Consider the following 13,223-nt stretch of genomic DNA (forward strand, 5'->3'; position numbering starts at 1 on the left):
TCAGTTTTTGTGGTTTTTCTTAGGGTCAGAACTGGTTTTTGGAGCTGGATTTAAGGTTTTTGTTGTGAACAGTATAGAGAGGGTTTTAGGGACCTGGAGATCTAATTCTCGTCTGGTTGATTTGATTTTGGTAGGAATCGTCGTGGAGATTCTGGCGTCAGTGAGCGGTTAGGATTATGCAGCAATAGGAGGATCGGTTTAGGTATTTTTGTAATTTATTGGGAATTTTTTTGTTGTAGCTAGTGCACCCTTTCATTTACTTCTCTACGTATTTCATATTTCTCCATAGGGGGGTTGATTGTTGGAGTTAGAACCCCTTCAGTTTGGGAACACTCATCATTTGTTTCTTTGAGTTTTTAGGACATTGCCAGCAAGCACCCGGAAAGATTTTTTGGTGGTTGTACTTTCAAATGCACCGTAACTTTCCTGGTCCATGTAATTTTCAAGAAGAAAATTGGGTGCATGCACCTGGTAGGGTCTTTTCTTCAGTAACTTCTTTAACCATACTACTAATGATGGGAAGATTCATACACTTGGTTTTGTTGTTTCTTGTTGAGCAGCATTGAAAAAATCAGAGGAAATACATGCATAAATATATCAGAGTTTTTTTCTCTATTTTTTTTGGCAATATGAAACGTTGGTTTTGGTTGTTTTTCAAAGCAATGGTACACACCAGTTGTTTGATCGAGTGCTTCATAGAGTTTTGGAAGTTGGTTTTTGTCCTGATGTCGGGATTTGATAGTTTGTTCATTGAAATTGAAAGATACATACAGGTTCTGGATGTAAATCTATATGAAGCACCATTCAGTCAGCTGTTGCTGCACTGATCTTAGATAGAAATCTTGATTCTTGGAAATTAGGTTGGAACATTTAGCCTCTCCATTGTATATTGTCTACATTCCCTCATTGCTTCCTTTCCTCTGTTTTCTCAATAAAATTTCATTAAATTTTCATTGAAAGATAACCATTTTTAGGTTGTGTATGGTGCAACTCATTGTATCTATAGAAGAATCGTATATATTAACAATATTTAAAAAATATATAGTTCATTTGGATTGTGCCCAAGAGAATCAAGTTGGAAGTGTGTTGTTCAGTCAAATGGGAAATGTCAAAAACTAATAATTTTTAGTAGTGTTTGTAATGAGGAAGAAGCCCTTCAACTCTAATTGAAGTGGAAGTATGGAGTGACCCTTCTGGACAGATTGGATACCTTTTATACATAATGGTGGTATCCACATGTGAGCAAAAACTGAACGCCTCAAGATGAGGGTATTGTTGTGTTATTTTTCTGTGAAAGAAATATCACATCCTGTGACGTAAGGGACCAATGCAATGGATAGTTCTTCGTTATTTCACGTTACTGGGAAACATTAATAACTTTCATCTTCTCCACTTGAAACAATGGTTGTAATTCAATTCACATGTGCTTCTAAAAACCGCCTAATTAATGGTTTTGGAATTTGTTTTTGGGCATCTGAGTTTCTTCCATGAAAGTGTTGCTTCTACAAATCTAATCACTCAAAGAATGTTGCACACTCCAGTTTTACTCATGATACGAGTTTTACACAATTATCTCCAAGAAAACGAGGTTGTTTTGTTCCCTGATGTACTGATTTCACCTTCCTTGGATGATGATAGGTTTTCTATATGCATCAGCATCAGCATAACAATAATATATGTTTCAACACTATCACATAGTCATATATAGCACCATGTCGGATTTTCCAACAGTGACAGGTTTAATTGTCTGGTACAGTTAACATGTTTTTGTGCCTATGTTACTTTGAAGATGACTCCTTTCTAGTATTATCTTAAATGAACCCATTCTTTTTCATCACGAGTATATATAAATACTTCTAACGTTGATGACTATCTTGTGGAATCAATAATTAGACTAGCAACAGACTCCAATGCAGGAGAAGTTTATTACAGGTACTCAATTAGAACCAAGCATCATTTCATCCAATCCCCAATAAGAATTTCTGATTTTTCTTGGAAAATGTATTTTAACTTTAACAGTTGCCAGCTTATGTTGGAAAATGTTCTGTTTGAATTTTGAAATTTGATTTGGATACTACAATGGATGGCTCCATCTTACATGTGATTATATGGTAGGATGTTATTTTTCCACCTTATACACCGTTTCTAAGTCATTCTCTATATATCGGTATTTTGATTAAATAAATGAAGTTTGAAATTGTGTTGATTGGTGGCTCTCTCTATAATAATCTTATATTTTAGAATGGTATTTGGTGCTCTGCTGATATCTGTCGAAGAAGACAGATTTTGCAATTTCTCATTCGGTAGAACTGATTGTTTGAATATCTTGTTTCCATACCAAGATTTCTCATTTTTCTATTTCCCATTGTTTTTTGTGATTTTCACTTTGTACCTTCTTTGAATTCTTTTATAATAGTTAGCATGTTGGCAAATGGTTCTTTGTGGCATTGGCAATGGAATTCAGCTTAGTTCTAGATATAAGGCATTATATTGAATGGACAGTCAAATCTTGGTGTAAATATTTTTATAAGTTGATTTGTTCTTTCCTTTTTTTTTTTCTTAGTGGCATTGGCAATGGAATTCTGCAGCAAGGGATTTTGAACAACAGAAGGCATGAGGCAGGTCTTGACTAAGGTGAGTACTGCGGTTTTATCCTTGACAAGTTTTTTCTCAACACCACTTGACAGTTTCGTCCTCTTGAGTACTTGTCATTGCCTCTAGTGACTATTGTAGAAGTAAAGAAAAGGTGTTCACCTAAAAAAAAAATGGTTCTTATTAACCAATTTTATAAGACAAATATTGACTTGGCTAAGTTTTCATGGCCCGGTGGATTGGCCAAGTCAATGCAAAACTTGGCCGATTTTTTGTATAGGACTGATGCATAGTATGAATCAGCGGAGTGGTTGCAGGTTTACATATTTGGGGCTAGTGCTTTTTCAGGATGAGGAGTGGCTCGAGCTGTTAGTGAGGTTGTAGTTGACAATCCGGTCAAGTGAGATCTTACACATTTCATTCCATGTTAGCATTATGTTGTTGGTTGTATTTTATATTTGAATGTTGTTTATTTATTTATCTCTCTCTCTCTCTCATATATATATATATATATATATATATAAGCTGATAAAATAGACAAGACAGATTGTTATATGGGTGTCCCTTAACATATGGTGGAAGTGTCTTCTTACAGAGAAATTAGTGTTGAGGACCACCATCTATGTGATCTAAGATTCCCAACCAAAGGGAATTACATGAACATCTCTCTGATTGATTGTTGGGGTCACAACATGACAACCTCTCATGCATTTGGAGGCAAGATCATGTCCATAACATCTCGCTCTGATTTCAACTGTGGCCTATTTGCTGAGAACAGGAATGCTTTTTTTTGGGGGTGATGAAACTATGAGTGGGGTTTTGAGCTCGATTCCTAGACATGCAAGGTTTCAGATGATTTCAGCTAGTGAGTTTCTGTTCCTGCCCCTTTTTGTTTTTAATTTACAGGATGTTTCATCATTTCTTGAATTGCATTCTTTTCTTCTTCTTTTTTTTCTTGGAATGTTTTGAATTTCTTGAAAGTTGAAAATATTTGTTTCATCATTTCTTGTTTTTATTGTCTAAAACTAGGAGTGTCTTCCATAACAGCATGTCTAAAAGTTCAATGATGTATGTTCCAGATGGAGATGCTGGACTTGCTTCATATTCGAATTAGCTAGTATCCAGTTTCAAATTTTCTCTTATTTACATAATCTCTCTTTTTTCAAATAATAAAATTTCAGAATAACACCCCAAGGTATTAGATAATGCCTCGTTGAATAGAGTGCCATGAGGTTTCAGTGGGTCATAGGGTTCAGGAATGTAGACTGTTGATATGATCGGACAGCACTCTAGATGGCCTTGTGCCAAAATCTCATGTATCCAAAACTCTAAATAATTGTGTCTTCAGCCTTTTTTTTTTTTTTTTTTTTTTTTTTTTTTAAGATGTGGTTGTATATTCCTTAAAGTTGCTGCAATTTTCCAGTTGTATTGAAGCTATGATAGGTGGATCCTTGTAGAAACAGGAGTGCAAGATACTTGAACAAGGAAAATGATAAGGGATCCACCTTTCCTTTTCCCAACATTTGAAATCCATACTTGCTTGGGGTATTTTTGCACCTTTTAATACGAGTTGGTTTTACAAACTCACGCATCTGATGGACAGGTTGGATTTCCTGCATACATCATGTGGGCCTCATATCTCCCTGGTACTACCATAACTTTACCGTTGTACCGGTGTCACTGGAGCGCACTTCTGTTTTTAACAATGCATGGTTCCGATCGTGTGGCTCACCATGCCGATCTAGCATGGTGGGGCCTATCTATAATGTGGAGCTGTTTGTGGGCTTAGCAGAAGTATGTGTCCAATCTAGCATGGTGGGTCTAAAATAGTAACCTGTTGATTTACAGGAATCGTCAGGATCCATTGGAAACATGTTCTCCTATCTACAGCAAAAGTAATATTAATGATGGGAAGGCAGCCAATGCAAGGTTGTTGAGGAGGCAATCAATGACCGGTGGATTGGACAGCTCTCGAAGATCTTCCCTAGGGGGGAAGTCAACTGATTCCTGTGAGTTATATAAATTCCTATAACAAATTAAAACTGCTGATAGCCATGTTTTTCTTAGTTTCCAGTCATGCTTTCATCTTATTTTGCTAATTCCCACACGTACCAATGATTCCCACACATCAAGAACATCCAGGCTACCATCAGATGGACAAATGAGCGGCTACAATCTTATCATCTGCTGCACATCCACACGTGCCTGCATTGGCCATGTATGGAATTAGCAAAACAAGTCTGTCATATACGACGTTTGCTGTTATCCCAGGCTGGTAACTCAGCCCACAAACTCGACATAGGATGATTTTTGGGGCACCTCCTGTCCATTGTTGGATCCCCATTTGAACGAGTTGGATCCTCCTCCCAACCCATTTGAACGAGTTAGATCCTACACCCCTCCACAGGATAGGCATTGTGTGTGTGTGTGATGATCAATCACACTAACATTCTATGCATGCACAAGGAAAATGATAAGGGATCCACCTTTCCTTTTCCCAACATTTGAAATCCATGCTTGGGGTATTTTTGCACCTTTTAATACAAGTTGGTTTTACAAACTCAAGTACTTCCATTTACACTTGTCCTTTTGGTGATGCTGTTAATAAAGATAAACTATTGCAAATGGTGAGATTTGGTGCTGAGATGGTTTTCAGTTTAAGGATAGCACTATGAGAAAATACATGTTGATTTCCCTAATTTTGATATTTGAAGATGGGCACTATGAGTTGCTGCTAATGTATTTAATTCTTTCACAAGTTTTGTTTACTGTTTTGTGTGTCTATCATCTGTTTGCTTTATTTTCTTTTACAGGGTTTAGAAATCATATCACGACCTTATAATTGGTGGTAAAGAGTCTTCAATATATAAGGACTCTTCACATGGTAAGATGGCCAAGATTCTTCAATTGATAATCTCTCCATCTCACGTAATCTAGCACAATTGTAATCTAAAATTTAAAATGGCAAAAGATATTGTATATAGTTGTAAGGATTGTAATCATTCTCTTTATATAGATTAAGAAAATCTCTCTAAAAAGTACCTCTTAGAGAGTTATGAAAGTTGTTTGGTTGGGTCCTATTTTCTCTATATATCCATGTTAGTATAACCTTATGAACAAATTATATGACAAATAAACATCATGTGGGCCTCAGAAAGGTTTTGGCTTTCAACTGTTGAAGTCTGTTAGAACCATTATTTCATTTGGTGTGATCCACTTGAGCTTTAGATCTCTCTCTCTCTCTCTCTCTCTCTCTCTCTCTCTCTCTCTCTCTCTCTCTATATATATATATATATATATATATATATATATATATATATATATATTCTTATGCACTGAAATGAGCTGGCAGTACAAAATGGATGCCATGGATATGACATATTCATCACTGTGGGCTCTACAATTTTTATCAGTATAGAAATCCATGAATTCTCTATTTTAGAGGGAAGGATTCACATAGTTTTGGAGGCCAAAATTCTTACATCAAGCAAACAATGGTAAGAAACAAAGATGGTCCATTTATAAGTATATGCAGTGTAATTGAAAAAAATAAACAGCTCTTTAAGTACCTTATTTCAAATTCATTCAAATATGTTACTAACAAAATTTGCCATTGAAAAAAAAAAAATAATAAAATCAGATATTCAAATGCATTCCAACACAAATTAGAGGTTCACTAGATTTCAAACTGATTTCCACTCGAATTAATTCAAACCTCTAAATGAATGATGAACATTTGCCTGTGTCCATTAAATTAAGAGGTTTGAAGGTTCAATAGCATTGTAGTTTGTTATTTCCTTTTTCTTTTTCGGGGCAGTGCTAAGATTTACAAAGCACATCAACCAAGGATTCAAAACCTATGTCATGTCTACATATTCAAATAGGTTTTTGTTTTTCTTCTTTTCCTTTTCCTTGCACATACCTCACATGTACCCATACACTCAAACCACAGTAGTGTGTACCCTGCACTCACACGAGTGTGAGATTTCACCACAATGGGTACTCGTGTTGAAACTCCGGTGAGTGAGTCTACCACTAAGGCATGAGTAAGAACATTATGTTAAAGAGGTTTAGAAATAAATTGATATTTTTGTTTTATTTCATCTAGGTCCACATGACCTTATAAGTTGGATGGCAAATAAACGTTACGATGGGCCTTACAAAAGTTTCAATGGTGATATTTTTGTTTTTCTTTCATTTACAAAAACCTTGTAAAGAGGTTGGATGGCAAATAAACATCGATGGGCCTTAGGAAAGTTTCAACAATGTACCTGCTTGGGCCTTGAACTTGCCCCTTTTGAGCTTATATCTTAACATGATATGGAAAAATGGATGGACGGTGTGGATAAGCCTATACACGATGATGGTCCCTTCAAAGCTCTAGCTTGTGCCGTGCTTAGGACAAGCAAGGGCAATACCCAAGCACCCAAATTCTAATATTTTATTTTGTTAATTGGTTTCAGTTGATTAAACTATTCACTTTTCATGGATTTGAACTGGTTATTTGTAATACATGAAGGGTTGACTAAACTAAGCTTTTCTTGGATTGAATCTGGTTGTTTGTAATATATGTAGGAAGGGCTCAAAAGAAGGTTGAACAAGAGAAGTTAAGTAGCCAATTCAAGGCAAGGCATAGCCATCAGTTGAAGTTCCGGGTAATTTCTTTTGTATGGGTCCTAGTTTAGGGGGAAAAGTGTTTAGTTAGGAGGGAAAGTCAATTTTTAGAGTGGGCCACTTGGGTCGTTTCCTCTTTTATTGAATTGAGTTATTACCAATTTTGTGAATAGGATTCTTATCAAACAATAGTGTGAATTATTTTTTGAATGACTATCAGGTGCAAGATTAAAAAAATAAAAATAATAATTTATTGATAATTTTTTTAATTTACAGATATTTTAGCGACGGACCAAATCCGTCGCTAATTTCTGAACATTTCAAATCAACGACGGATTCGAGGTCCGTCGCTTACTCATATTAGCGACGGATATTATCCGTCGCTAATTTCTGACCGTTGAAAATCAACGACCGATTTAAGGTCCGTCGCTTACTGATATTAGCGACGGACCTTATCCGTCGCTAATGCTTTTAGTGACGGCTAATTTTTTGAATATCATCGACGGACTTTTTATTTTTTACGACGGATTTTATCCGTCGCTATGGTACGACGGACCTTGTCCGTTGCAGATTAGACGACGAATTTTATCCGTCGAGGGAAAAAAATGACCCAGTAAACAGCGACGGACCACGCGACGGACGAAGTCCGTCGTTTATTTGGTTTTACGACGGATTTCGTCCGTCGCAAATCAGCGATTTTGGCGTAGAGACTCATTCAGGATCATAATAGCTCTTGCAGCTCATATGAATTTAGAGTTACATCAGATGGATGTAAAGACTGCATTTCTCAATGGGGATCTAAATGAGAATGTGTATATGTTGCAGCCCCATGGTTTTGTAACTACTAACTTAGAACATTTGGTTTGCGAACTTAAGAAGTCCATCTATGGGTTGAAACAGGCTTTGCGACAGTGGCACCTTAAGTTTCATGAAGTAATTTCCTCATATGACTTTATAGAAAACACTGTAGTTGAATGCATCTACATTAAAACCAGTGGAAGTAAATTCGTTATGATGATTCTGTATGTTGATGACATTCTGTTGGCTAGCAGTGATACCAAAATGTTGAGCGACACTAAGAAATTCTTATCTCAAAGGTTTGAAATGAAAGACCTTGGTGAAGCTTCTTATGTCATAGGCATTAAGATTTGTCGTGAGAGAACACTTGAACTGCTCAGCTTGTCACGGAGGGCCTATATTACTAGGGTACTCGAAAGGTATGGCATGCAAAATTGTGCTTCAGAAAAGTCGCCCATTGTGAAGGGTGACAAAGTTGGTCTATTTCAGTGTCCAAAGAATGATTTAGAAAATAATCAAATGAAAGAATTTTCGTACGCATCAGTAGTTGGGATCATCATGTATGCTCAAGTCTGTGCGCGACCGGACATTGCCTTTATCACTGAAATGTTGGGAAGATATTTATCTAATCTAGGAATGCAACATTGGATAGCTGCGGAGAAAGTATTACGGTATCTTTAGAGAACAAAGATTTCAGACTCACATATAAAAGGTTTGATTAGTTGGAGTTGATCGGATATTCAGATGCAGACTTTGTAGGCTGCGTTGATACTAAGAAGTCTACTTCAGGATACATCTTCATGATGGTGTGAGGAGATGTGTTATGGAAAAGTGTGAAATAATCTACCACAGCCTCATCCACTATGGAAGCTGAATTTATTGCCTGCCATGAGGCATCTAATCCAGCACTATGGTTACAGAGTTTCTTCTCAGGTTTGTAGGTACTGGAGCATATCCCGAAACCTTTGAGAATATTTTACGATAATTCGGCTGCTATTTCCTTCTCTAGTAACAACAAGCATTCGTCAAGGTCGAGGCATATCGACATCAAGTATCTTGTTATAAAGGAAAGGGTTTAGAATCATCAAGTGTCTGTGGAATTCATCGGCACTAAGCAAATGATTGCAGATACGCTCACTAAAGGGCTCCCTATCATGCCATCTTAGGAGCATGTAACATCCATGGGAGTCATTGATCCCACAGATGCTTTCAGTTAGTGGGAGTTGAGCGTATTTTGATTTTCACAGACACTTAGAGATCTCGTTTTATACAGTTTGTTTGGATGATTTTGATATAAAGATTTATTTCTGCTTCTCTATATATATGCGCAAATTTTGAGTAAGTAGAACTACAGTCGTGTCTCGTTGGAGACATGTAAAAGCTTCAGGACCTCTTAAGGATAGGCACATATCATCACACTAAAATGTATAATCCTTATACCATATATTTCCTAGTTCCTGATCTATGTCGTTAAGATTGAAAGTACTCGTGATTGCGCTTAGACTCACTTTGCCTAAATTAAATGTTGTGATGATTACCGCGTTTCAATACTAACTGTCTTGATGGACCAGATTGAATAGCTTTACTCATACTGTCCAACTATTTCATTGGTTAACCATTTAGATATTTTCTTAAAAGATCAAAACTTGTTTTCAAAATTATTCTATATGACTATCATTGACGCTGCTTAATGAGGCCCAAGTGGGAGAATGTAAGAACTCTATTTAGTGGGCCTTACTGATCAATGGTCTAGATTATCATTCAGTTGGACTGGATGATTGAGTAGACCAGTGGACCCCACTTCATGTGATTCACTGCACAATTCTGATTGCGCAGCAGTGCGTATTAGGGCTGGAATGCTATGGCTGTTTACGCAAACAGCAGTTTGAGTCGAACTAGGACACAACAATGTGGAGCATGGGAGAGGGTGTTTTGATGGGTTTCAAACTCCCCCTCCATAATCTCTATAAAAGAGAGCTGGGTCCCCGATCCTACACCATGGTAGAAATTTGAGTCCCATCTTGTGAATTGCAGAAAGGGTGTGAAGGAGAGGAAGATCCTAAGCTCTACAGATATTCTGGTATTCTTATCCGGCTTCCATGGTGGCGTCTCATCTAGGTACACTATCTAAACCCCTGATCGCCATGTCCCATGCACAGACAGATCCGTGGGCCTATTCTGCATATAGATTAAGTCCCACATGAGTTTCTTAGAATGGCCTACTATGGCAATACATCCAAAGGATAGCCAGCTCCCCTCACTCCACAATGTCAGCACATGGGACCAATGGGTAAATACATGCTGCTGATCTTGAGCCATAACACGTGAAGTAATCTCACCTAAAATGGTAGACTCTGCTTGGTGGGATTTGACTGGATGGCAGGGCACACATTGTTAGATGGGTCAGGACTTACCAAACAACTTCCACACATTTTTCTTATACTCATCTGTCACGTCGGTCTACCATTCAATCAAATCCGGCTACTTTGGATAGTACTACCTAATATATATACACTTATAGTTGACTGGGCTATAGTCATATATACTTTCATTGGGATCACTTAAAAATTGGTCTCTTGTTGTTGACCTTAATGGAGTATAACAGAAATTTTACATGGAGAAGATAATGTTAACCATATGGGTTTCTCTTCATATTTGAACAACTCACTTTGTTACTTTTAACCTTCCATTTGATTGACACAAAATTAATGGTTAGGATTGCTTTATCAGTATATTCTTACAGACATTCTCCCTCTATAATGAGACAACCAACTTAGATGGTCAAGATCGAAGTACTCTCACGCCGTATGTTAAGAGGATCAGCTGCTACCATTTTCAAAATCGACAATTGGTGTTGTGGAGTGATCATCTATGATGGACGATAGTTGCCTGCACCCCCTGCTCACGTAGGGCCCGCTGAGATGTCCCTTGTAAATCCACCTTATCCATCACTTTCTCCAGCTCATGCTACGACCTGATAAAAATTGGAAACGGATTGGCTACTCCTGCCACCAACCAATGGCTAGCGGTCGGTGCTCTGTGGGCCCCACCATGATGTATGTGTTTCATCCATGCCGTTCATCCATTTTACAGATCATTTTAGGGAGTCCAAAAATCAGAGGGATATAAATCTAAGTTGGACCACACCACATAAAAACAATAGTAATTGCATATCCACCATTAAAATCCCCTAAAGGCTCACTGTTTATTTGACATCCAATATATTAATTAGGTCATACAGACCTAGATGAAGGGAAAGAACAATGATCAGCTTGATCCAAAACCTTTATGGGCTCCAAAAAGTTTTTAATGGTCAACGTTTATTCAACACTGTTTCCTGATGTGTTCCACTTAAGTTTGGGATATAACTTATTTTTTTGTCTCATGCACTAAAATTATCTAGAAAAATAGATGGACGGCATGGATGAAAAACATACATCATAGTGGGGCCCACAGAGCACCGACCACCAGCCATTAGTTGGTTGCAGGGGGAGTAGCCAATCCGCGTCCATATATCAATGGGAACGATCCATCTACTTGGCCCTCTTGTAAGCATTGTATTTTTGAAAAATCCAACTTGTCACACTATCCTCTCGGCCACCTTTTATTCAAATCACTCCACTGAATATTTTGGCCGTTAACAATTTCTTATTTTCTACCGTCTCTTTGCCTGCCGTCCAACCAATGTATAGGATTGTCTTTTTTCTTTTCTTTTTTCAACAACATAAGTCATCCGTGCTATGCCCCAGTAGATGGATGGACTCGATCAATTTATCACGTACTATATTTTATCAGAAGAGATGGATACCATCCTTACGGCTTCCCCATATTTCATTGGTTCTTTTCTTGTGTCGATGCAGCTTATTTCCAACGACAAGCTGAAAAGCGTCGAGCACAGGGTGCTGGCTAACCGTGTGGGCCCATGGATATCCGTGGCATGTTTCTTCACCACACATCTCCATCCATCCACCAAAGTGTATGGCCCAATCAAGGAGTTGGTGTCAGAAGAGAATCCACCGAAATACAGGGAAACTACGGTCCTAGACTACAAAACTTACTATCTAGCAAAAGGACTTGACGGGAAGTCTGCTCTCGACCATTTCAAGCTGTGAAAGATGCCTACGTCCATGTTTTACAGTCCTATGATAGTTCTGCACCCTATTGAAAATGGTGGTGCGTCATTCTCACGTGTGACACTGATGCACACCAATCAAGACAAATTCAAAATGTAGGTCCCACTATAGGTGGAGAATATCTATAAATTCAGGTGATCAACCAATTCTAACCATCCAATTAATGGCAACCCGTTGGACTCGAATCAATGGTTAATAGTAAAATAACGAGTCCAACAGGCGGTCTAAATTCAAAGGGTAAACTCAGATTGTCATTATTATCTTCTCCGAATAAGTATTTGGTTGTGCTTCATCTGCAGTTGGTCGGCTATTTGGATGGTCTGGATTGCCATATGACAATGCCATATTTAGGATTGAAAAATCACCACCATTAATTTCTGAATGGTGAAAAATATTATAGACTCTTTCTGAATGGTGCAAAATATCATAGACTCTAATTTTCATATTTGCTGGTTCTACATTTGCTAGTATGGTGTAACCTATGCGTGAACAGCCATCTCATCTACACGCCACCACATGTCCCTGGATAGCACACGTGCCTGAGATCCAAGCCATCCATCAAGTCGGTGACACAGCACAAAAATAAGGCAGGCCAGCTCCTGGTATGCCATAAATTTAAAAAGAAAGAAAGAAAAGAAAAGAAAGATGGACCAAAACGCTTTGAACAAGTTTATCTAAGCTGTCCACCGATTTCAAACATTGTGGGCCATGTGATGAATGAACCAGCCTGATCTCTAGGCCATGTTGACCAACATTATGGAGTGCTCGGATCTGATGCCCATGCGGGACACTGTACATTTGGTGGTGTACACATAAACTACATGAGATCATGAGCTTCGGTAGACTTGTAGTTTGCTGATATTATTAGAGATTTAAGCGTAAAATATAAAGCCGATGTTACCAGCCCTGCTGATAGGGTTTACGCTGCTCCTCTTTTCTCTTTTTGGGAAGAGTTTGGTCCGTAGCTTTCCCTCCGTTGAGAGAAAACCTGGGATAGTTGGTGGATGGTGGGAATGTCTCCTTTTTAGTATGATATGCGCTCTTGGCTGGTCCTCTATTGTTGAAATGTAGTGAGATCATTCCGGA

General features: G+C 37.9%; 1 protein-coding gene and 1 long non-coding RNA gene across 2 annotated transcripts in view; both read left to right on the top strand.

Annotated features, from left to right (window-relative positions):
* The window catches only part of LOC131231675 (1-aminocyclopropane-1-carboxylate oxidase homolog 1-like), a 70,365-nt gene extending 57,785 nt beyond the window's left edge, over positions 1-12,580 (top strand). Inside the window, exon 3 of the mRNA XM_058227959.1 lies at positions 11,865-12,580. Coding sequence (XP_058083942.1) covers positions 11,865-12,116 — 252 coding nt within the window. The 3' untranslated portion in view covers positions 12,117-12,580. The remainder of the gene's footprint in view (positions 1-11,864) is intronic.
* Positions 2,592-3,086, top strand: LOC131231677 (uncharacterized). The gene is made up of 2 exons (XR_009164507.1): positions 2,592-2,634; positions 2,910-3,086. It is a non-coding gene; the product is annotated as an uncharacterized LOC131231677 (long non-coding RNA).
* Positions 12,581-13,223: the final 643 nt, after the last annotated feature.

This window comes from Magnolia sinica, chromosome 17 (assembly GCF_029962835.1).
Source record: "Magnolia sinica isolate HGM2019 chromosome 17, MsV1, whole genome shotgun sequence".
Lineage (NCBI taxonomy): Eukaryota > Viridiplantae > Streptophyta > Magnoliopsida > Magnoliales > Magnoliaceae > Magnolia > Magnolia sinica.